A 25,433-nucleotide genomic window follows, 5' to 3' on the forward strand; every position below is an offset into this window, starting at 1 on the left:
CATTGATTTTTTAAGGTTCTTAATTGTATTATTTCATAGTTTTGATGTGTCGTATTTACATTACAATTCCAGTTAAAACATTCACTTGTTTTTGTTCACACATTGATTCTTGGGAAGTCTGTTGCCTTGATTTCCAAATGTAGAGACATTGGCTTATCTTTGACTATAGAATAAGGTGAATCCTCAAGAGTCCCAGGGGCACCTCAGGTCTCCACAGTGGGTGAGGCACTAGCCAAGTGTGACTGTTGGCAACCTTCCTGCCTACTGGGGTCCCTGCAGGCCCCCTCCCTGGAGTGTGGGGTCTGGATCCCTCCTGAGCTACTGGATGGCTAGAGCAGCATACACACTTGGCTCTTCTGAGGGCTCCTGTGATGGGGAGGATGAGGGTGCACTTGTCTGTTGTCTAAGGGCCAAGAGGTTCAACTGCGCGTAGGTCACATCCTGGGGGGCATTGGATGCAGCCTGGAGCAGGGGGAGAGAGATGGATGAAACATGGTTGGGGTTTGAGAAGCCTCGGTGCCTGGGGAGGATGGGACCCACCTGACTGTCCATCTGTCTGTTCTCTTCTGCTTGTCTGTCCTTCATGTCCAAACATTCCCCTGATAGGAAAGAAAGAGAGGTGGTCATTCCCTGTCTGAGTCTTGACGTTGAGCAGTTCTCCTGGGCATACAGACTCCCTTGGGGTCCTTATCCTGCCTGATCTGCTGGAGAGAGACAGTGAGACAGAACAAGGACTCCTTGATTCCACCGTTGAAATTCTCCTGTCAATTATCTTCATGTTGCCAGATCCAGCAATAAATTAAAAAGATCACACACCATGACTGTTGATGTTGTTTGCGAACGGAGACACTGAGGCAAGCTTGGCGCGTAGGATGAAGTAGAGCAGAGGGCTACCGCTCGCTCAGGCGTGTAGCAAAAACCCTCTGATCCCTTCTGGCTTTTATTGGGGGTGAGCACAACAAACAACAATGGAGTACAGTAAGTGACAATGATTAACAGGCATGCTTATGAAATCATCAAAGTTTAGTTATACATTACACTATTAATTTCCTATGTTATACAAAGACTCTTTCCACCTGCAGCAGTGCACCCTCCCTGGCTTTCCATGCCCTCATGGACTATTTATCACGTCAAGGAAAGTTCTGCCTCTGAACAATAAGTCTTGCTTGCAAGACTTTGTTCTGAAGCGGCCTGCTTGCAGGCTCCCCGCCTTTTCCTGGCAGAGCGTCTTCTTCTAAGTTAACTTCATTCCACTTGTTCATCTACACATGACCAAGGAGGACTTTCTCTGGAGATGCAAGGATGGTTCAATATTCACAAATCAATAAACGTGACATACCACATAAACAAAATGAAGGATAAGAATCACATGACCTTAACAATGGATTCGGAAAAAGCGCTTGTGAGAATGATTCCTATTCACGAGGTTGAGAAGGATGAAAGATGACCTCACCTCTGTCCATCTGTCCTGACAGTGAGTGTCTTCTTTCTAGGTTTTCTGATTTGAGATTCTGGGGAAATCCTTTTCTCAGCTCACCTTCTCCATCTATTTGGTTTCCTGTACCAGGTGCTCTGAGCCCCCCATTGTGTGACCCAGGTCACCCCCTTCCCTACTCACCTGAGGTCCTGCCTTTGCTCTGACGCCGATGTCGGAGGAGGAGGAAGAGAAGAAGGGAGAGCAGGAGGACCAAGGCCACTAAGACAGCTATCCAGTACCATTCGAGACCTAGGACATTAGTGATATCATGAATGAGCCAATGATGCTGTTTAATGATCACCTACTGTGTGCGAGGCACAGGCTTGGGTCTGTCATTTATCTCCTCTCACGTCACAGCAGACAGGCACCAGACATTGCTGACCCCACCACCCATTACACTGAGGCTCAGTCATGCCCCAGGTCATCCAGCCTGGAGGGGGCGGGACTGGGGCTGGAACCCGGGACTGTGGGTTCCTTGTGCTCTCCTCATGAAAACCCCTCCCCACCTCCCAGGTGGACAGCAGATTTGTGCTCTGGGATCCTCCTCTGCAGGGGCCTGTCCCCATCTCATCTGGAGCTGAGGGTCCTTCCTCATTACCCGCCCCTAGCACAGCAGGGACAGGAGGGGCAAGATGAGGGGTGGACTCTGAGTCTCTCGTGGATCCCTCTCCACACACGTGTCTCTGACAGCCTCCTAGGAAAGTCAGGCTGGGCTGGGGGCTCTGCCTTCCTGAGCTCTGTGAGGCCCTTATGTCACCTCATCTCCCAGCAGCCTGTGAGCAGGATGGGACCAGGGATGAGCAGACAGGAACCCAACACTCAGAGGAGAGAAGGGACCGCCCAGCCCCACAGCAGGAGCAGCAGAGCCAGGAGCTGAGCCAGGGCTGATCCACCCTGTTTCCCTCCTTTGAGCTGAGCCTGAGCTGAGGCGTAGGACTGGGTGCCCGGACCCTTATCCTGCCCATCCATCCCTGTACAGTGTCACCGTCACTGAGAAGAGGGGACAGGCCCCAATACATCACGTCCTGGGGGCTTCCCTGTGAGGCCCCTCTCCCAGGAGGTCAGGGCCAGAACCGACAGGAAATCTAAGCTCTGGACAAGGATTCTCTCCTTTTACACGTGGAGACACTGAGGCCCACAAAAGGGTAGGGCGTGTCCAGGTGAGAGACTTTAGAGGCACCAAAACCCCTTATAGCTCCCCGTCCCCCGTCCCCACATGTAGGCACCTAACACCTCTCCACAGAGACCCTCACACACCGTGGGTGGGAGAGACCTATCCTCAGAGCCTCCTGGGTTCAGGATGGGGCAGGAAGGGTGGGGGCTGCCTTCTCCCCACATGAGCTCAGCTTCCCCTCCCCAGCCTGTGCCCCACATACCCCTCTGCCATGACCACCCCACCCATCACCTGCCTCAGACCCTGGGACTCCCAGCCCCCCTGGGACACAAGCCCGTCCTTGAGGATCTGGGTCACTCGATCCCCTGACAGACTCTCAGGACTTCTGGGGGGCTGTGCTCCCTCTGAGCAGAGCTCCCCGGGACTCACCAGCTGTGGAGGTGGGTGAGGGTCTGGGGCCTCCAGAGGGTCCTGGAAATGAGGACAGGAAGAGGGTTAGAGACTTGGGCTGAGCTGGACCAATTTCACACAGACATCCTCTTTCATCTGTGCTGTGGCCCCTGAGTCCCTCCCACTGCTTCAGTATCCAGGTGAGGGGAAGGGAGTGGACAGGGTAGGATGCCTCTAAGGAAAAGACCTCCTTGGGGTGACCATCCCAAGAGTCCCTCACTCCCTTTCAGCTCATAATCCTTATGGGGAGAGTTCCCTGAGCTGACAGCTCAGCAGACAGGGTGAGGGGCCCTCACCTGAGACCAGGAGCTCCAGGGGCTCACTGGGGGGTGAAAGCAGGAATGGGGAGGTGCTGTGTGAGCTGTAGCACCTGTAGGTGCCCCCGTGGGCTGAGGTCACAGGACTCATGGAGAACTCTGCCTGGTACTGCTGAGCTCCGGGCTTTGATCTCTGACGCAGGGGAGGATCAGCTGCCCCCTCCTTGGACAGAAGGAATGTGTCCCTCGGGCTCTGTGACTGACACAGCAGGGTCACATTATCTCCTGAGGCCACCCTGGGGCCTGGCTGCACCGAGAGGGAGGGTCTGTGAAGCAGGTGTCCTAGAGAGAGGGAGGGAGGGAGGGTGAGGGCTGACAGCCCAGCTTGTTCTGCCCTGAGAGTAACCAGGCCTCTCTCTGAGGACCGCCTCTGTCTGTCTCTGTGTCTCTGAGTCTCCCCCTCTCCCCTCCCACCCACCTGACTCTCTCTGTCCCTCCCTCTCCCTGGGGGCCCTGTACTTTCCTTCTGGCCTCACCACCTGAGAACCCCAACAGGGCCTGTGGAGAGTCTGGGTCCCTGACTGAACCCACTGGCTCCTCACCTGCCACCAGGATGTCTAGGGGGTCACTGGGGGCCGACCACTCAGAGGAGAGGTTGTATCCACCGTAGCATCTGTACTGGCCCCCGTCGGAGCTGCTCACAGTGTCCAGGGAGAAGTTGGCCTGAGCAAGGCCAGTCTGGGGCTGCAGGACAAGGCTCTGGGGGAGGATCCGTCCCCGCTCCTTGTGCAGCACGAATCTGTCATAGCCGACATCAGAGCGACACTGGAGGGTCAGGCTCTCTCCAGATGCCACGATGGGGCCCTGCTGGCTCAGGAGGGAGGGCTTCCCAGACGCACCTGCGGAGACCAGACATGAGTTACAGGGGCTGCTCCTCCCATAAACCCTTCTCCTGGCCTGGCACCCATATCTCATTGTCTCTTTGTGTGTCTCTGGCCCAGGAGCCTCTGTGCTCCCCTCACCCCACTTTTTCACATGGGGCTCCCCTTACAGCAAAGATGCCAAAACCTGGCTGGTAGCTCAGTCCATGGATAGAGCAATAATGGGACTCACCTGAGACCAGGAGCTCCAGGGGGTCACTGGCTGCTGACCACACCTGTGGGCTGTACCTGTAACAGCCATAACATCTGAATGACCCCCTGTTGCTGGGGGTAATGGGACCTACAGGGAACAGGGCCTGGAACTGCCCCCTGGGCTTTGTCTGTGACTCCAGGGTCCAGGAGAGGCTGTGATCTCCTTCCTTAGTCAGAATGTACCTGCCAAATCCCTGCCCTGAGCCACACTGGAGGGTCACGTTCCCTCCTGAGGTCACGACAGGGCTGGGCAGGGCTGAGAGGCTGGGTTTGCTGTAGGATCCTAGGAGAGGAGGAGGCAGCATGTTAAATGGGCTCACACCTCCCTCATGTCCACCAGGGCTGGGGTGTGAGAGGGAGACACCCTGAGAGCAGACCCCCTTCCTACGGGCAGAGCCTGAGGCTGGGACCCCTGAGTGTCCTCTCACCTGTCACCACCAGCTCCAGGGGGTCACTGGGCTCTGACCAGACATCAGGGCCGAGAGAGTAACAGCGATATATCCCAGCATCACGCTCTGTCATGTGTGGGATGGAGAACATCACCTTGTCCCCAGGCTTCAGTGGCTTCTCTCTTTTCCACGGTGCTGGGCGTCCTTCTTTATCCAGACGGTACTCCAAGGCCCCTGAAGTCCCCTGACAGGAGATAGTCAGGGGGCTCCCCCGGGGTATCACAGGGTCTGGCTCAGCCCAGAGGGTGGGTTTGGGGAAGGTCCCTGGAGAAAACAAGATGCTGCATTACAAAGGCCTTCCCCACCTCAGCCCACAGCTCAGCCCAAGACACTCTTATTGTATTTCTTCCATCCTAGCCTCACCTCTCCTGGGGACAGGGCCCTCAATGACTGAGCTCAGAAAGGACAGGGTCAGGGGCCCCTCATCTGAGACCAGGAGAGACAGGGGCTCACTGGGGAGTGACAGCAGGTAGAGGGAGGAGCTGTGTGAGCTATAGCACCTGTAGGTGCCCCCATGGGCTGAGGTCACAGGGCTCATGGAGAACTCGACCTAGAACTGCTGAGCTTGGTGCTTTGATCTCAGAAGCAGGAGGGGATCAGCTGCCCCCTCCTTGGACAGAAGGAACGTGTCCCTCTGGCTCTGGGACTGACACAGCAGGGTCACGTTCTCTCCTGAGGCCACCCTGGGGCCTGGCTGCACCAAGAGGGAGGGTCTGTCACACAGCTGTCCTTGAGAGAGGAGGGAGGGTGAGGGATGCCTGCACACCTTGTTCTGACGTGAGAGTCACCAGGCCTCTCTCTGAGGACCCTTCTCTCTGTCTGTCTCTGTTTCTCTGAGTCTCCCCCTCTGCCCTCCCACCCCTGCCTCTCTCTGTCTCTCTCCATCCCTGGAGCCTTAAATGCTATTCTGGCCTCACCCCCTGAGACCCCCAGCAGGGCCTGTGCAGATCTACGTGCCTGGCTGAATCCACTGGATCCAAACCTGCCACCAGGATGTCAAGGGCGTCACTGGGCCAACCACTCAAAGAAAAGGTTCTTCCTACTCTAGCATATATACCTCCACCCCGGTCAGCCTCTCTGAGTGTCCAGGGGGAAGTGGGCCTGGGGCTGCAGGACAAGGCTCTGAGGGAGGTCCCGTTCTCCCTCCTTGTGCAGAGCGAATCTGTCATAGCCGACATCAGAGCGACACTGGAGGGTCAGGCTCTGTCCAGAGGCCACGATGGGGCCCTGCTGGGTCAGGAGGGAGGGCTTCCCAGACTCACCTGGGGAGACCAGATGTGAATTACAGGGGCTGCTCCTCCCATAAGCCTCCTTCTCCTGTCCTGGCCTCCAGGTCTCACTGTCTTTCTCTGTGACTCTGGCTCCAGAGCTCCTGTGCTCCCCTCACCCTCTCATATGGGGCTGCACTCAAATTAATGACCCTAATAACACCCCAGTATTTGTTGCCTGAATCAATGGAAGGGACAATAATGGGACTCACCTGAGACCAGGAGCTCCAGGGGGTCACTCGGGTGTGACCACACCTGGGGCCTGTACTTGTGATAACCATGGCATCTGAATGGCCCTTTATCGCTGGGGGTCACAGGGCCCACAGGGAACAGAGCCTGGAACTGCCCCCTGGGCTGTCTCCATGAGTCCAGGGTCCAGGAGAGCCTGTGGTCTCCTTCCTTAATCAGAATGAACTTGTCAAATGCCTCCCCTGAGCCACACTGAAGGGTCACGTTCCCTCCTGAGGTCACCACAGGGCTGGGCTCGGCTGAGAGGCTGGGTTTTCTGTAGGCTCCTAGGAGAGGAGGAGGCAGCATGTTAAATGGACTCACTCCTCCCTCATGTCCCCCAGGGCTGGGATCTAAGGAGACACCCTGTGAGCAGACCCCCTTACTTAGGGCAGAGCCTGAGGCTGGACCCCTGAGTGTCCTCTCACCTGTCACCACCAGCTCCAGGGGGTCACTGGGCTCTGACCAGCCATCAGAGCTGAGATAGTAACAGCGATATCTCCCAGCATCACCCTCTGCCATGTGTGGGATGGAGAACATCACCTTGTCCCCAGGCTTCAGTGGCTTCTCTCTTTTCCATGGTTCTGGGCTTCCCTCTTTATCCAGACGGTACTCCTCAGCCTCTGGGGTCCCCTGGCAGGTGATAGTCAGGGGCTTCCCCAGGGGGATTACAGGGCCTGGATCAGCCCAGACGGTGGGTTTGCGGAGGGGCCCTGGAGAAAACAAGATGCTGCATTACAAAGGCCTTCCCCACCTCATCCCAGAGCTCAGCCCAAGACACTCTTATTGTATTTCTTCCATCCTAGCCTCACCTCTCCTGGGGACAGGGCCCTCAATGACTGAGCTTAGAAAGGACAGGGTCAGGTGCCCCTCATCTGAGACCAGGAGCGCCAGGGGCTCCTGGAGAGTGACAGCAGGAAGGGGGAGGGGCTGAGTGAACTGTAGCACCTGTAGGTGCCCCCATGGACTGAGGTCACAGGACTCATGGAGAACTCTGCCTGGAACTGCCCAGCTCCCTGCATTGATCTATGACACAGAGGATATCAGCTGCTCCTCCTTGGACAGAAGGAAAGTGTCCCTTGGGCTCCGTGACTGACACAGCAGGGTCACATTCTCTAGTGAGGCCATCCTGGGGCCTGGCTGCACCGAGAGGGAGGGTCTGTCAGGCAGGTGTCTTAGAGAGAGGGAGGGAGGGTGAGGGCTGCCTGCCCACCTTGTATGTTAAATATATATATACTAGAGGCCCAGCGTGTGAAATCACACAAGACCCCGAACCCGCCAGAGGAACCCCAGACCCGCCACACCGCAAGACCCATCAATGCAACTCCTGTGCATTTCAGCCACTGGCCTTTTATAATACAGATCGGGTTCCGAGAGGAAAGGAGAGGGACAGAGTGATAGAGACATCAATGATGAGAAAGAAGATATGACCAGCTGCCTCATGCATGCCTCTACCTGGGGATTGAGCCGGCAACCTGGGCATGCAACTCACCTGGAATTGAACTGCGACCTCCTGGTTCATAGGTTCAGCTGGGTGGGCTGCCTACCTTGTTCTGACCTGAGAGTCACCAGGCCTCCTTCTGAGGACCCTCCTCTCTGTCTGTCTCTGTTTCTCTGAGTCTCCCAACTCCCCTCCCACCCCCTGTCTCTCTCCCTCCCTGGGGCTCTGCACTTTCTTTCTGGCCTCACCCCCTGAGACCTCCAGTAGGGCCTGTGCAGAGTCTGGGTCCCTGAGTGAACCCACTGGCTCCTCACCTGCCACCAGGATGTCCAGGGAGGAGTTACTGGGCCAAACACTCAAAGAAAAATTTGTTCCTTCTCTAGCATATGTACCCGCCCCCCCGTCAGCCTCTCTGAGTGTCAAGAGGAAGTGGGCCTGAGAGAACTCAGCCTGGGGCTGCAGTAAAAAGCTCTGGTGGACGTTGCATTCCCACTCTTTGGACAGAGCGAATCTGTCATAGCCGACATCAGAGCGACGCTGGAGGGTCAGGCTCTGTCCAGAGGCCATGATGGGGCCCTGCTGGCTCAGGAGGGAGGGCTTCCCAGACTCACCTGGGGAGATCAGATGAGAATTACTGGGGCTGCTCCTCCCACAAAACCCTGCTCCTGGCCTACCCTCCTGGTCTCACTGTCTCTCTGTGTCTCTGGCCCAAGAGCCCTTGTGATGCCCTGACCTCACCCTCTCACATGGGGCTCCACTCAAAGTAATGCCCCTAATAACACCCCAGTTTGGTGCCAGAAACAATGGAAGGGATCATAATGTGACTTACCTGAGACCAGGAGCTCCAGGGGGTCACTAGGTTGTGAGCACACGTGGGGCTTGTCCCTGTAACAGCCATAGCATCTGAACGTCCACCTGTGGCTGGAGTTCACTGGGCCCACAGGGAACAGGGCCTGGAACTTCCCACTGAGGTGTGTCTGTGAGTCCAGGATCCAGGAGAGCCTGTGATCTCCTTCCTTAGTCAGAATGAACCTGTCAAATCCCTCCCATGAGCCACACTGGAGGGTAACGTTCCCTCCTGAGGTCACCACAGGGCTGGGCAGGGCTGAGAGCCTGGGTTTGCTGTAGGATCCTAGGAGAGGAGGGGGCAGCATGTTACATGAGCTCACACCTCCCTAATTTCCCCCAGGGCTGGGCTGTGAGAGGGAGACACCCTGAGAGCAGACCCCCTTCCTGAAGGCAGAGCCTGAGGCTGGGACCCTTGAGTGTCCTCTCACCTATCGTCACCACCAGCTCCAGGGGGTCACTGCGCTCTGACCAGCCAGTGGGGCTGCGATAGTAACAACGATATATCCCAACACCACTCTCTGTCAGGCTTGGGATGCTGAACATGCCTTTGTCCAATGGATGCAGTGAATTCGCTCCGCACCAATGAAATGTGTTTCCCTCTTTGTGAAAACAGAACTCCTTGGCCTCCAGGGTCCCCTGACACCAAATGGTCACCAGGCTTTCCCAGGGCACCACAGAGGCTGGCTCAGCCCAGATGATGGGTTTGAGGAGGGTCCCTGGAAAGAAACCAGAGGCTGCATTACCAACACGTTCCCCACCGTCATTTCCTAGCTTAGTGCTAGAACCTCCTCTTTTATCACCTCAACCCAGCATCTCTGTGCTCCCTCCTGAGCCCCAGCGGTGAAGGAAGAGGAGGGACATGGAGCCTGGGGAGGACTCACCTGCCGGCATATGGATCCTCTGGCCCAGACTCAGCCCTGGAAGAGAGTGTCAGTGAGAGATTTGCACCCGGATGTCTGACCTGATTTCCTTCCCATCAGGGCCCTGTCCACTCTAGCTGCCTAAGCCTGAGGTTCCCCACGAACAAGAGGATGAAGCTGCCCCTCCTGCTCCCCCTCCCCGTGTCCACAACTGACCGAGGCAGAGAAGAGTAGAGAAGATGGACGTCATGGTGTCTGCTCTGAGGGCTCCTGCTCTGCAGATGGAGGAAGCCTGAGCCTGCAGAACAGAGTCTCACAGGATGTGTCGAGTTAAAGGCTGTTGCAACCCTTCGGGATTACCACAGGCCACAGCACGGAAACAGCCCCGCCCTGGGCCTGGCTCTTCATTTCCCCAGAATGAGGGCTCACGGGGAGTCCAGGTTTCAGGAGACTGGTCAGCAGTGTCTGAGGTCTCACCTGATCCTCAGGGTCTCATGTGTCTGATGGTCTGACTCCTGCTCAGTGAGGGCGGGACCCAGGGTCTGTCCCTGGGAGTCTGTCTCTTAACAGCCCAATGGGACACACAACCACAGCTCTTGAGGAAGCTCATTTATCAAAGACTCTGCTGAGCAGGTTCCCAGTGGCCTCAGCATTTCCTCGACTCTCCCTGGTTCAAGGGTCCTGGTAGGTCACATCCCTGCCCACCTTTTGCGTTTCCTGCCTTTTTCATGTTCATTATTCAGTGTAAGTGTTGGTACCAACCCTGTGGTTTGATGCATATTTATTTCTTCAATGACTTATAAAGCTCAGCACCTTTTATTTAAAATTTGTTTTGTTACTCCTCACCTGAGGATATTATTTCCAATGATTTTTAGAGAGGGTGGAAGGGAGAGAGGGAAGGAGAGAGCGAGAGAGAAACATCGATGTGAGAGACATGTCAATAGGTTGCATCCCACGTGAGGGCCACGGTCAAACCTGCAACCAAGGCACATGCCCTTGACCTGGAAGCAAACCTGTGACCCTTCGGTGGTCAGGCTGTTGCTCTAACCACTGAGAAACATCAGCCTAGGCCAGCTAATCACCGTAAATAATGTCAACGCACATTTGCATGTCAATATCAGTTGCTTGTTAAATGTTTGCTTGCTTCTCTATTCCTCTCTGCTGCCACATAATAAATTGTACATGTTTCCTAATGATCTGAATGCTAGTCCGTGGTCTCATTTTGACATCGCAAATATCTATCGTCTTCACTCTCTCACTGGTGTCTATAAGGAGCAGAATTTCTTCATCTTAGTGGATTCCACTGTGTCCATGTCCCCGCTAAGTTCATGTTCTTGTGTCCACATCGCAGGAAAATGAGTCTCCCACAAACTAGTAAGATAGTTCCCCACTTTTCACAAAAGAAAAAGTAATTGGTTTATTTTTCATGTTTTGATCCGTCGCCCATCTGACATTGATTATTGTAAATGGTGTAAGGCAGGTAAGACATTCACTGTGTCCCGCGGACTCACCCACTGGCCCAGCACCACCTGATGGAAAGGCCATGACCTCCCCGCAGCCCAGCAAAGGTCTGCCATGATCCAGGTGACTCCACGCGAGGGGTCTGACCTGGAGTCTTCCTTCTGCTTTTTTGGACAAGGCATGTCTGCTTTTCAATTTCTCAAAACACCAACATCTCCATCTGCATTGAATGGCTGGTTTCATTTCCTCCATATGTCAGGCCAGAAAAATTCTCATCATCTTTGTGGGGGAGGTTTTTGTTTTGCTGAGAAGTCAAGGGAGGAAGTAGCCTGCTCAAACACTACACACTCACACGTACACACCTACTGACACATATATAGGCCCATTCAAACACACACAATACATACACTCACACCCAAAACACACAAATACACCTTCACACACACACACACACACACACACACACACACACAACTCTCAAACATTCACATATATATTCATACAGCCCACACATATATAGACTCACCCACACTCACACACACATACACATTTATGCAAACATTATACTCTCACACATATGCTTACACACATAAACACACACAAACAGACATGGTTTTTCATTTTTTCATTTCATAGGTTTGATGTGTAGTATTTACATTATCATTTAATCTAAAAAATTCACTTCTGTTTTGGTTCGCACATTGATTATTGCCAAGTCTGTTGATTTATTTCCAAAATGTAAGGAATATATTTTGGAAATAAATGTATGTTTTTTCGGTCTAGGAGGTTAGGAGAGGAGGGAGCTCTGTTCAGATGGGCTCAGGGGGCCCCGTGAGGGGCCACGATGTGGTCCTAACCCTGGATGTGTGGGGGGAGGGGAGGCGGTTCACGGGATGAGTTAAGTTGGAGGAGGCCTTGGCCTCACTCGGGCTAGAGAGTGTAGCTCAGCCTGATCAGCAGCACGGACTGCCGGGTGGAGATCCTGGATGTGGCTGGAGTCAGGGAGGACCTGTGGACAGGCTTTGTGCAGGGGATGGTTGGTGACAGGTATGTTTGGGACCATGAGAATGAAACACCTGAGCCAAGACTGAGGGTCTGGAGGAGGCCAGAAGGAGGCTGATGGGGTCACACCAACAAGCTGTCCTGGGTCTTCACCTGAGCTTGTCTGTGGGGAAAACTGGGTCACAGGAAGGAGAACCGAGAGCCAGAACTCTGGGATTGGATCAGTGTGTGAGAGAGAAAGGGGAGAATGGAGGGCTCGTCCTCTTTCCACCTTGGCTGCCTGCAGGAGCCAATGGGGCTGTATCCAGTTTGCTGACCCCAAGAGGAACAGGAGGCCTGGGGGATGTTACAAAACTGTCAACTCACCCACAGAGGCAACCAGCACTGCTCTCCAGGCCTGGGTGTGTGCTGCTGCTTCTCCCTATCACTTCCTCTCTCTGACTTCCTTTTCTCTGTGAGCAGAGCACCTGCTCTCCATCCCTCTCCATCAAACCTTCAGAGTCCTTTCTGCCTCCTCACCGCCTCTTGTCCCCCGGACTGTACCTCTTTGTCTAATTCTGTTTATTCCATCTCCATGTTTTGGGTAGAAGAGCGTGTTGGAGACAATTCCCAGGTTGTACTCTAAGAACTGGAAATACTTTTATTGACCCTCTCTTTTGAGCCAGTCTCTTGTCCTCTTCCTCTTTGCCTGTTGGGCAAAATTGTGAAACCTCTATTCTGAGGGTTGTTATGAGGTCAGCAGTGCCTGAGACATGAAGAGCACCAATCGGTTGTAATTTCTTTCTTTTTTTAAAAAGTATATTTTTATTGATTTCAGAAAGGAAGGGAGCGGGAGAGAGAGATAGAAACACCAATGATAAGAGAGAATCATTGATCGGGCGCCTCCTGCAAGCCCCACACTGAGGATGGAATCCACAACCCAGGCATGTGCTCTGCCCAGGAATAGAACCATGACTTCCTGTTTAGAGGTCCACACTCAACCACTGAGCCACAACTGCCAGAAATCTGCTGTCATTTTCAGACCTGATGAAGGCGTGTGTATGGGAGGCATGTGGTGGGAAGGGCTATTTGGAAGCCACATGTGTGTCCCCCAAGCCTACAAGGTGAATCAGAAGCTGTAGTGCATCCTTGGTTGAATGGCACATGAGCGCAGACAAAAGTATTCGGGGATGGTGGGTCTCATTTTGGAACCGAGACTCAGCCCAATCAGGAGTGAAGGTGGAAATTTAATGAGAGGGTTGGTCACTAAGCACTAAGGCACTTAGGGCACCTCTGACCTGGTGGGAGTCCGGCTTCCATAAAACTCCACGAACACCAGTGGGGCAACCTCCAAAGTATAAGGGAGCTGAAGGGAACCACGCGTGTTTCACTTGCATTTCTTTTTATTGAAACAACAGTCACATAACATACAATTGGGCCTTTTGAATTATGAATTTCACTAGAATGCAGTAAATACACAATGTCTCAATGACAATGTCTATCTTGTTTCAAGAAAGTTTAAAACTCCCCTGCACCAAAAAACAAACAAATAAACAAACAAACAAACAAAAAAATAACAACAACAAACAGTCCATCTTCCATCTGTCCTCCTGGTCAACCCCAGACAAACCAATCTGATTTCTGTTTCTATGGGTTTCCTTCTCCTGGACATTTCACATAAAGGGAATCACACAAAACCTGATTCCCTTTTGTGCCCGGTTTCTGTCCCTGAGCTGCATTATTATGAGGTTTTCCCACTATGGACCAGGTGCCTGTCCTTTGTTTTTTATGATTTAAACTAATCCCAGGGTTGTGAAGATACCTCATTTTGTTGGGATGGATGTGACCCAGCATGAAGGTGTATAGATGTGAATCCGAACCAGCCATGTGGGACCGACCCTCACTTCACAGGGTGAGAACAGAAGAGCAGTGAAGGAGAGTCAGCAAGGAGAGGGAGAGAGAGAGAGCACCCAGGTGGATGGAGGAGGCGTCTTCTAAAGGGACATGGCCCACGTTCTCCTACGTCTAAACCTCACCTCCCACCGCTACTTCCCTGGACATTCTCAACAGACAGATTCCACAACTATGGCCCCCACTTTCCTTCAGCACCTCCTGGGATCTTCAGATGGGCTCCAAGGCTCCCCCACTCTGAACGGTGCATTGTTCCCTCTGTGTTCACATGTTGGCTGCATCGAGGGTCCTTATGGGGTTGTTTCGAGCCTCAAATAGCAGCACCCCGAGCACCACCAGGATCAAGCCAGCCACAACAATCCGGATGAGATTCTCCACTGTGTAGTCTTGGGGATGGAAAAATAAGAATTGTGGGCAAAGAAGTCTCAGAGGTCAGGATAGACTCAAATCTCCAGGATTTTGATGTTCAACCTGGGCTCCCATCTCCCTTTGACATCAGTGTCCCTCTGATGTCTGAACTCAGCACCTGCTCTGACTCACCGTGATAAGCGTTAGCTGTGCCCAAGAACTGAGGATGAGTAAGAAATGGTCTCAATTCAGAAATAACAATGAGCTGTGTGTTCTGTGTTCAGTCTGTGGATCAAGACCCCATGAGCTTATTCCCCTACAGCTGAGAGATCCCACCTTCTCAACAGCTGGGGACCCAGGGTCCATGGAGGAGGGGTTGGTGTCAGGGGCTCCTGAATCTCAGGAGCATGAAGGGGTGAAAGTCTGGGCTGGGTTTCCTTCACCCCACCCCGCCCAGGCCCCTCTTCTCATGGGTTTGCTATGTTCATCTTCACCAGAAGTTGTTCGTCTATTGATTATTTTATTATCTCACTTTATTTACAATAACAAATACCTACAGTGTTAGATATATTTTGCAAATGAAAAATATGGGTATGTAAATGCTAATCATGTAATTTTGTTTTTTAACTCAAAAGACAACTAAGTTCAAAACTAAGGAAGTCCACAGTTCTGGTTCAAATTTAAGTCACAGAGAAAATCCACCTAATTTCAATATTTAGTGGGCACCAAATGTAGGAAATTAGGTCAATCTCTTACCCCATTTTTGTATAAATCCCATGATTTAAACGGAAGTTATGGATTGTTCCTCATTACAGTGATCCATGCAACAATTCTAAATGTCAGCTCCACAATTCAGAAATGCACATGGATGATCAGCTTACTTGGTTGGGTTAATATCCAAGTGGGTGACACCAAGAAGTCTTTGTAATGTGTGTCATGTGGTTAAAAGTCAGAGAAAGGATAATTGTGAGGAGATGTGTGTCTGTCAGGAAAAGAGAACATTCCCTAGCAAACCCTAATGAAACAGAAGAAGGGATTAGAACAAAACGGCCAATTGGGCTTTCAATCTGTAGAATTCTACGTTTCAAAATGTAGAATTCTTAATGGATTTGCCTTGAAATAAGGTTGGGTGTGAAGTAAGCTGTTTTCCAGAGGGAAAACTCTGGAACATTTTAATCCCTCATTTCATTGTATTAGGTGTGGAGTGAGAAAAATAGCTATGCAAATGAAAATAAAGAAGTGAAATTTTCCTGGCCTGGTGGGGATTATAATTCTATCAGCATGTTGGAGGGATCAACTGAAAAACAGTCCACAGGGAGAGAGTCTGTGGGAAGCTAACAGGTCATGAAATAAATATGCCCAAGCCAAGAGCTTTCCTATGTGCACTTACTACCATTTAGAAAATGTACAGGAATCAAACAGCTTTCTCACAAATTACAACGTTAGAGGTGCAATTCTCTGGGTGGGCTGGGCATTTACGCAGTTTTACAAATAGCTGTCACATGCTTCTAAGGTTCATGCATAAACCTCATTTGAAAATGTGTGAAAGAAGACTTTATATAAACAAAAGGTTATTCTTCATTAAAAAATGTCTGAATTAAATCTGCTCTCAATGAAAAGAGGAATAGAATGCTTATATTTCTATCTGGACTCCATATAATGTCAGTTAAATTGTGAGCTTATGGACTGAAGTATTGCCTGAAGTTTCTCTAAAAAGAGCCATAATAGACCCGTGTGCACAGAGACACTGAACAGAGGTGAATGCACAGAATCTGGGCAGTAGGCCCCAGGTCCGCTTGCGCCCTACATGGACCCTCCTTATTTTCAGGGGGGCACTGAGGGCCTGGAGACCTCCAGGTGAGCACAGAGGGCTATGCATGGTGTTGCCCAAGGCAGGATGCTTCTCTCTATAGGGGAGTGTCCAGTGGGGGCTGGAACTGCAGGGACCCAGATTCTGAGATGAAGATGTCAGGAGGTGAGTGGTGGGGGTCTGTGTTCTCTGCTAAGTCTAATCACATTCCTGCTCATTTCACTCACATCTCACTCGCCCTCCCTACCCTCCATCTCTGCTGAGGTTCAGAAGTGGGGTTCAGGAGTGGGAGGTCCTGTCTGTCTCTGCTCTCTCATGGGCTGGACTCTGCTCTGTGGAACCTGCTCCACCTCCTTGTTTATTACTCTCACCAACACTCTTAGGAACAGGACCGTGAGCTGACTGAGCACAGAAAGGACGGGGTCAGGGCTCCTCACCTGAGACCACCAGCTCCAGGGGGTCACTGGGCTGTGAGAGCAGGTAGGGGGAGGTGCTGTTTGAGCCAAAGCACCTGTAGGTCCCCTGGTGGCCTGAGGTCGCAGGACTGAGGGTGAAGGTGGCCTGAGAGGGTGCAGACGTGTTCTGTAGAAGAAGGTACTGGGGAGGGTCCAGTGACCCCTCCCTGTGCAGGTGGAAGGTGTCCAACCAGATCTCAGACCCACACTGCAGGGTCACGTTCACTCCCCTGGGCACTGAGGGTCCCGGCTGGGCTGAGAGGGAGGGTTTCCTGTACATTCCTGCGGAGAGGAAGGTGGTGATGTGTGGGGAGCCACCTTTTCTCTCACGTCCGTGACCCTGACCTGAGGGACCTTGTCCTTCTCCAGAGACTCTGTCTGTGACCCCTCCCAGCTCCTCTGTCCCCCTGAGGGGGTGGGGTGTCTTTTATCTCCTTTTAACACCTTTCTCACTCTCTCCCTCCAGCAGATGGAAAGGGCCCCATGAGAACCATGAGCTACAGGAGAGGGACACGTTCTCTCCTGAGTCCACTACAGGGCTTGGCTGGGCTGAGAGGGAGGGTGCACTGTCCACTCCTGAGGGAGGAGAAAGGGTCTGTGTTAAAGGGACTGTCACCCTCATGCCCCAGGTGTGTTCTGTGAGGGGTGAGGCCCCTGAGGCCACACTTTGTTCCCTCTGCCTGTGACCTGGAGCCCACACTGGGGAGGGGACCCGGTGTCTCCCTTACCTGTCACCACCAGGAGCAGGGGGTCACTCCGCTCTGAGAGTATGTCCCCAGTGCTGTAATATGCACACTGGTACAGCCCTGCATTGTGTGAAGTCGTGGCTCCAATGAGGAAACTGGCCTTGTTGCTGGAGTCCTGTGGGATCCTCGTATCCAAGGGCTCAGAGTCCCTGTCTTTATACAGAGCATAGGCACTCGCCTGCAGAGACCCCTGACACCAGATGGTCACAGGGCTCCCCTTGCTGATGACGGGGCCTGGGTGAGCCAAGATGGAGGGTTTGGGGATGTCTCCTGGAAAGGAATCAGACAGGAAAGGTCCTGGGGAGACCTCCTCCCCTCATGATGTCATGAATGAGGAAAGGATACCTTTTAATGAGCACCTACTGTGTGTGAGGCACATGCAGGGGTCTGGCACTCATCTCCTCTCACCTCACAGCAGTCATGCACCAGAGATTGTTGACCCCTCCACCCACTTCTGAGGCCCAGAGAGGTTAATTATGTGCCCCAGGTCACCCACCCAGGACAGGCTGGGGCTGGGACTGGATCCCAGGACTGTGGATTTCCTGTGCTGTTCTCAGGTTGCAGCGCCCCCACCCCCCACCCCAGGGGGATACCAGCTTCTTGCCATGGGCTCCTCATCTGCAGGGTCCTGTCTCATCTGGAGCTGAGGGTTCTTCCTCATTATCCACCCCCAACACAGCAGGGATAGGGAGGGGCAGGGTGAGGGGTGGACTCTGAGTCTCTTCTGGATCCATCCCCACCCACAGGGCCCTGATGCCCCCTTGGGAAGGAGCTTGGGCTGCTCCTCCCATAAACCCCCTTCTCCTGTCCTGGCACGCAGGACTCACTGTCTCTCTCTGTGTCTTTGGCCCAGCGGCCCCTGTACCCCTCCTAACTCTCTCATATGGGGCTCCCCTCCCAGCAAAGATGCCAATAATGCATATGGTGCCTAAATCCACGAATGGGGCAATAATGGGACTCACCTGAGACCAGGAGCTCCAGGGGGTCACTGGGGTGTGACCACACCTGTGGTCTGTTCTTGTAAAAACCATAGCATCTGAACCTCCACCTGTGGCTGGGAGTCGCAGGGCCCAAAAGGAACAGGGCCTGGGACCGGCCACTGGGGTGTGGTTGTGAGTCCAGTGACCAGGAAAGCCTGTGATCTCCTTCCTTAGACAGAATGAACCTGTCAAATCCCTCCCCTGAGCCACACTGGAGGGTCACATTCCCTCCTGAGGTCACGACAGGGCTGGGCAGGGCTGAGAGGCTGGGTTTGCTGTAGGCTCCTAGAAGAGGAGGAGGCAGCATGGTAAATGGGGCTTACACCTCCCTCATGTCCCCCAGGCAGGGCTGTGAGAGGAAGACACCCTGAGAGCAGACTCCTGTCCTGAGGGCAGAGCCTGAGGCTGGGACCCCTGAGTGTCCTCTCACCTGTCACCACCAGCTCCAGGGGGTCACTGGGCTCTGACCAGCCATCAGGGCTGTAATAGTAACAGCGATATATCCCAGCATCACCCTCTGTCAGGAGTGGGATGGAGAACATCACCTTGTCCCCGGGCTTCAGTGGCTTCTTTCTTCTCCATGGTTCTGGGCATCCCTCTTTATCCAGACGGTACTCCTCAGCCTCCTGGGTCCCCTGACACCAGATGGTCACAGAGCTCCCCCGGGAGATCACAGGGCCTGGCTCAGCCCAGAGGGTGGGTTTGGGGAAGGTCCCTGGAGAAAACAAGAGGCTGCATTTCAAAGGCCTTCCTCACCTCATCCCATAGCTCAGCCCAAGACACTCTTATTGTATTTCTTCCATCCTATCCTCACCTCTTCTGGGGACAGGGCCCTCAATGACTGAGCTCAGAAAGGACAGGGTCAGGGGATATTCATCTGAGACCAGGAACATCAGGGACTCACTGGGGAGTGACAGCAGCTAAGGGGAGGGGCTGAGTGAACTGTAGCACCTGTAGGTGCCCCCGTGGACTGAGGTCACTGGACTCATGGAGAACTCCTCCTGGAACTGCCCAGCTCCGTGCATTGATCTATGACACAGGGGATATCGGCTTCCTCCTCCTTGGACAGAAGGAAAGTGTCCCTTGGGCTCTGTGACTGACACAGCAGGGTCACGTTCTCTCCTGAGGCCACCCTGGGGCCTGGCTGCACCAAGAGGGAGGGTCTGTCAGGCAGCTGTCCTAGAGAGAGGGAGGGAGGGTGAGGGCTGCCTGCCCACCTTGTATGTTAAATATATATATACTAGAGGCCCAGCGTATGAAATCACATGAGACCCCGACCCCGCCAGTGGAACCCCCGACCCGCCGCACCTCAAGACCCATCAATGCACCTCCTGTGCATTACAGCCACTGGCCTTTTATAATACAGATCGGTTTCAGAGAGGAAAGGAGAGGGATAGAGTGATAGAAACATCAATGATGAGAAGGAAGATATGATCAGCTTCCTCATGCATGTCCCCTACCTGGGGATTGAGCCGGCAACCTGGGCATGCAACCTCACCTGGAATTGAACTGCAACCTTCTGGTTTATAGATTGAAGTTCAACCTCTGAGCCATAAGGGTGGGTTGCCTACCTTGTTCTGACCTGAGAGTCACCAGGCCTCTCTCTGAGGACCCTCCTCTCTGTCTGTCTCTGTTTCTCTGAGTCTCCCAACTCCCCTCCCACCCCCTGTCTCTCTTTGTCTCTCTCCCTCCCTGGGGCCTGCACTGTCATTCTGGCCTCACCACCCAAGACCCCCAGCAGGTGCTGTGCAAAGTCTGGGTCCCTGAGTGAACCCACAGGCTCCTCACCTGCCACCAGGATGTCTAGAGGGGTAACTGGGCCAAACACTCAAAGAAAAGGTTGTTCCTACTCTAGCATATGTACCCGCACCCCTGTCAGCCTCTCTGAGTGTTAAGAGGAAGTAGGCCTGAGAGAGCCCAGCCTGGAGCTGCAGGACAAGGCTCTGGGGGACATTCCATCCTCACTCTTTGGACAGAGCAAATCTTTCATAGCAGACATCAGAGCAACACTGTAGGGTCAGGATCTGTCCAGAGGCCATGATGGGGTCCTGCTGGCTCAGAGGGAGGGCTTCCCAGACTCACCTGGGGAGACCAGATGAGAATTACTGGGGCAACTCCTCCCACAAAACCCTGCTCCGGGCCTAGCCTCCCGGTCTCACTGTCTCTCTGTGTCTCTGGCCCAGGAGCCCTTGTGATGCCCTGACCTCACCCTCTCACATGGGGCTCCACTCAAAGTAATGCCCCTAATAACACCCCAGTTTGGTGCCTGAATCAAGGGAAGGGATAATAATGTGACTTACCTGAGACCAGGAGCTCCAGGGGGTCACTGGGTAGTGAGCACACGTGGGGCTTGTTCCGGTAACAGCCATAGCATCTGAACGTCCACCTGTGGCTGGAGTTCACTGGGCCCAAAGGGAACAGGGCCTGGAACTGCCCACTGAGGTGTGTCTGTGAGACCAGGGTCCAGGAGAGCCTGTGATCTCCTTGCTTAGTCAGAATAAACCTGTCAAAAAATCCCTGCCCTGAGCCACACTGGAGGGTCACGTTCCCTCCTGAGGTCACCACAGGGCTGGGCAGGGCTGAGAGGCTGGGTTTGCTGTAGGATCCTAGGAGAGGAGGAGGCAGAGTGTTACATGGGCTCACACCTCCCTAATGTCCCCCAGGGCTGGGCTGTGAGAGGGGGACCCCCTTCCTGAGGGCAGAGCCTGAGGCTGGGACCGCTGAGTATCTTCTCACCTGTCACCATCACCAGCTCCAGTGGGTCACTGCGCTCTGACCAGCCAGTGGGGCTGTGATAGTAACAGCGATATATCCCAGCACCACCCTCTGTCAGGTCTGTGATGCTCAACGTGCCCTTGTCCATCAGATATAGTTGTTTCCCTCTGCACCAGGGTGATGTTCTTCCCTCTTTCTCAAAACAGAACTGCTGGGCCTCCAAAGTCCCCTGACACCAGATGGTCACGGGGCTCCCCCAGGACATCACAGAGGCTGGCTCAGCCCAGAGGGTGGGTTTGAGGAGAGTCCCTGGAAGGAAACCAGAGGCTGCATTACCAAGACCTTCCCCACCTTCATTTCCTAGCTTAGTGCTAGAAGCTCCTCTTTTATTACCTCAACCCAGCACCTCTGTGCTCCCTCCTGAGCCCCAGGAGTGAAGTAAGAGGAGGGACATGGAGCCTGGGGAGGACTCACCTGCCTGCACGTGGATCCTCTGGTCCAGACTCAGCCCTGGAAGAGAGTCGCTGTGAGAGATTTGCACCCGGATGTCTGAGCTGATTCCCTTCCCATCAGGGCCCCGTCCACTCGAGCTGCCTGACCCTGAGGTTCCCCATGAACAAGAGGATGCAGCTGCCCCTCCTTCTCCCCCTCCCCATGTCCACAACTAACCGAGGCAGAGAAGAGCAGAGAGGATGGACGCCATGGCGTCTGCTCTGAGGCTCCTGCTCTGCAGATGGAGGAAGCCTGAGCCTGCAGAACAGAGTCTCACAGGATGTGACTTGTTAAAGGCTGTTGCAACCCTTCGGGATTACCACAGGCCACAGCAAGGAAACTGCCCCGCCCTGAGCCTGGCTCTGCATTTCCCCAGAATGAGGGCTCACGGGGCGTCCAGGTTTCAGGAGACTGGTCAGCAGTGTCTCAGGTCTCACCTGAGCCTCAGGGTCTCCTGTGTCTGATGGTCTGACTCCTGCTCAGAGAGGGCGGGACCCAGGTTCTGGTCCTGACTCAGCCCCTGAAAGTCTGGCCCTGAACAGCCTAGTGGGACACCCGACCACGGCTCTTGAGGGACCTCATTTATCAAAGACTCTGCTGAGCAGATTCCCAGGGGCCTCAGCATTTCCTTGACTCTCCCTGGTTCAAGGGTCCTGGTAGGTTCCCATCCCTGCCCATCCTTCGTGTTTCCTGCCTTTTTCAGGTTCATTATTCAGTGTAAGTATTGGTACCACCCTGTGGTTTGATGCATATTTATTTCTCCAATGACTTATAAAGCTCAGCACCTTTTATTTAAAAATTTGTTTTGTTACTCCTCACCTGAGGATATTATTTCCAATGATTTTTAGAGAGGATGGAAGGGAGAGAGGGAAGGAGAGAGAGAGAGAGAAACATCGATGTGAGAGACATGTCAATAGGTTGCATCCCACATGAGGGCCATGGTCAAACCTGCAACCAAGGCACATGCCCTTGACCTGGAAGCAAACCTGTGACTCTTCGGTGGTCAGGCTGTTGCTCTAACCACTGAGAAACACCAGCCAAGGCCAGCTAATCACCTTAAGTAATGTCAATGCACATTTGCATGTCAATATCAGTTGCTTGTTAAGTGTTTGCTTGCTTCTCTATTGCTCTCTGCTGCCACATAATAAATTGTACATGTTTCCTAATGATCTGAATGTCAGTCCGTGATCTCATTTTCCCATTTCAAATATCTATCGTCTTCACTCTCTCACTGGTGTCTATAAGGAGCAGAATTTCTTCATCTTAGTAGATTCCACTGTGTACATGTCCCCCCTACGTTCATGTTCTTGTGTCCACATCGCAGGAAAATGAGTCTCCCACAAACTAGTAAGATAGTTCCCCACTTTTCACAAAAGAAAAAGTAATTGGTTTATTTTTCATGTTTTGATCCGTCGCCCATCTGACATTGATTATTGTAAATGGTGTAAGGCAGGTAAGACGTTCACTGTGTCCCGCGGACTCACCCACTGGCCCAGCACCAGCTGATGGAAAGGCCATGACCTCCCCACAGCCCAGCAAAGGTCTGTCATGATCGAGGTGACTCCACGCGAGGGGTCTGACCTGGAGTCTTCCTTCTGCTTTTTTGGACAAGGCATGTCTGCTTTTCAATTTCTCAAAACACCAACATCTCCCCCTGCATTGAATGGCTGGTTTCATTTCCTCCATATCTCAGGCCAGAAAAATTCTCATCATCTTTGTGGGGGAGGCTTTTGTTTTGCTGAGAAGTCAAGGGAGGAAGTAGCCTGCTCAAACACTACACACTCACACGTACACACCTACTGACACATATATAGGCCCATTCAAACACACACAATACATACACCCAAAACACACAAATACACCTTCACACACACACACACACACACACACACACACACACAACTCTCAAACATGCACATATATATTCATACAGCCCACACATATATAGACTCACCCACACTCACCCACACATACACATTTATGCAAACACTTATACTCTCACACACATAAACACACACAAACACACATGGTTTTTCATTTTTTCATTTCATAGGTTTGATGTGTAGTATTGACATTATCATTTAAGCTAAAAAACTTCTTTCTGTTTTGGTTCACACATTGATTATTGTAAAGTCTGTTGATTTATTTCCAAAATATAAGGAATACACTTTGGAAATAAATGTATTCTTTTTCGGTCTACGAGGTTAGGAGAGAAGGGAGCTCTGTTCAGATGGGCTCAAGGGGCCCCCTGAGGGGCCACGATGTGGTCCTAACCAGGGTTGTGTGTTGGGGGAGGGGAGGCGGTTCACGGGATGAGTTAGGTTGGAGGAGGCCTTGGCCTCACTCAGGCTGGAGAGTGTAGCTCAGCCTGATTGTCAGCAGCACGGACTGCCGGGTGGAGATCCCTGGATGTGGCTGGAGTCAAGGGGGACCTGTGGGCAGGCTTTGTGCAGGGGATGGTCGGTGACAGGGACGTTTGTGAGAACGAAACATCTGAGCTGAGAGTGAGGGTCTGGAGGAGGCCAGAGGAGGCTGATGCGGTCACACCAACGAGCTGTCCTGGGTCTTCACCTGAGCTTGGCTGTGGGGAGAACTGGGTCACAAGAAGAAGAAACGGGAGCCAGAACGCTGGGATTGGTTCAGTGTGTGAGAGAGAAAGGGGAGAATGGAGGGCTCCTCCTCTCTCCTCCTTGGCTGCCTTCAGGAGCCAATGGGGCTGTATCCAGTTTGCTGACCCCAAGAGGAGCAGGAGGCCTGGGGGATGTTACAAAACTGTCAGCTCACCCACAGAGGCAACCAGCACTGCTCTCCAGTCCTGGGTGTGTGCTGCTGCTTCTCCCTATCACTTCCTCTCTCTGATTCCTAATCTCTGTGAGCAGAGCCCCTGCTCTCCATCCCTCTCCATCAAACCTTCAGAGTCCTTTCTGCCTCCTCACCGACTGTTGTCCCCCAGATTGTACCTCTTTGTCTAATGCTGTTTATTCCATCTCCATGGTTTGGGTAGAAGAGCGTGTTGGAGACAATTCCCAGGTTGTACTCTAAGACCTGGAAACACGTTTATTGACCCTCTATTTTGAGCCAGTCTCTTGTCCTCTTCCTCTTTGCCTGTTGGGCAAAATTGTAAAACCTCTATTCTGAGGGTTGTTATGAGGTTCAGCAGTGCCTGAGACATGAACAGCACCAATCGTTTGTTAATTTCTTTCTTTTTTAAAAAAGTATATTTTTATTGATTTCAGAAAGGAAGGGAGCGGGAGAGAGAGGTAGGAACATCAATGATGAGAGAGAATCATTGATTGGGCGCCTCCTGCTTTCCCCACACTGAGGATGGAATCCACAACCCAGGCATGTACTCTGACCAGGAATAGAACCATGAGTTCCTGGTTTAGAGGTCCACACTCAACCACTGAGCAACACCGGCCAGAAATCTGCTGTCATTTTCAGACCTGATGAAGGCATGTGTATAGGAGGCGTGTGGTGGGAAGGGATATTTGGATGCCACAAGTGTGTCGCCCAAGCCTACATGGTGAATCAGAAGCTGTAGTGCATCCTTGGTTGAATGGCAAATGAGCGTAGACAAAAGGATGCAGGGATGGTGGGTCTCATTTTGGATCCTAGACTCAGCCCCAGGCAGGAGTGAAGGTGCACGAAAGCACTTAGGCCACCTCTGACCTGGTGGGAGTCCTGCTCCCATAAAACTCCACGGACACCAGAGGGGCAACCTCCAAGGTATAAGGGAGCTGAAGGGAACCACGCGTGTTTCACCTGCATTTATTTTTATTGAAACAACAGTCACATAACATACATTTGGGCCTTTTGAAATATGAAATTCACTAGAATGCAGTAAATACACAATGTCTCAATGACAATGTCTATCTTGTTTCAAGAAAGTTTTAAACTCCCCCCCACCAAAAAACAAACAAACAAACAAACAAAAAAATAACAACAACAAACAGTCCATCTTCCATCTGTCCTCCTGGTCAACCCCAGAAAAACCAATCTGATTTCTGT

General features: G+C 52.7%; 2 protein-coding genes across 2 annotated transcripts; both read right to left on the reverse strand.

The window, feature by feature from the left end:
* LOC139000262 (leukocyte immunoglobulin-like receptor subfamily B member 3) lies at positions 1 to 9,776 on the reverse strand. The gene is given in 20 exon segments (XM_070402516.1): positions 1 to 462; positions 541 to 599; positions 1,619 to 1,726; positions 3,021 to 3,062; positions 3,338 to 3,640; positions 3,901 to 4,197; positions 4,412 to 4,714; positions 4,860 to 5,144; positions 5,244 to 5,609; positions 5,863 to 5,894; positions 5,896 to 6,142; positions 6,361 to 6,663; positions 6,805 to 7,089; positions 7,275 to 7,429; positions 7,431 to 7,550; positions 8,125 to 8,428; positions 8,647 to 8,949; positions 9,095 to 9,382; positions 9,548 to 9,583; positions 9,743 to 9,776. Coding segments are annotated over 20 exon segments (4,014 nt in total). The 3' UTR covers positions 1 to 318.
* A 3,608-nt stretch (positions 9,777 to 13,384) lies between these two features.
* Positions 13,385 to 21,636, reverse strand: LOC139000108 (leukocyte immunoglobulin-like receptor subfamily A member 6). The gene is made up of 9 exons (XM_070402385.1): positions 21,603 to 21,636; positions 21,408 to 21,443; positions 20,955 to 21,242; positions 20,519 to 20,824; positions 18,649 to 18,933; positions 18,201 to 18,503; positions 17,221 to 17,508; positions 16,475 to 16,774; positions 13,385 to 14,265 (listed from the first exon to the last, which is right to left on the reverse strand). Exons 1-9 carry the CDS (start codon positions 21,634 to 21,636, stop codon positions 14,144 to 14,146), a joined length of 1,962 nt encoding a protein of 653 aa, XP_070258486.1. The 3' UTR covers positions 13,385 to 14,143.
* Positions 21,637 to 25,433: the final 3,797 nt, after the last annotated feature.

This window comes from Myotis yumanensis, unplaced genomic scaffold (assembly GCF_028538775.1).
Source record: "Myotis yumanensis isolate MYYU_CA2020_CCGP unplaced genomic scaffold, mMyoYum1.0.hap1 SCAF_23, whole genome shotgun sequence".
Lineage (NCBI taxonomy): Eukaryota > Metazoa > Chordata > Mammalia > Chiroptera > Vespertilionidae > Myotis > Myotis yumanensis.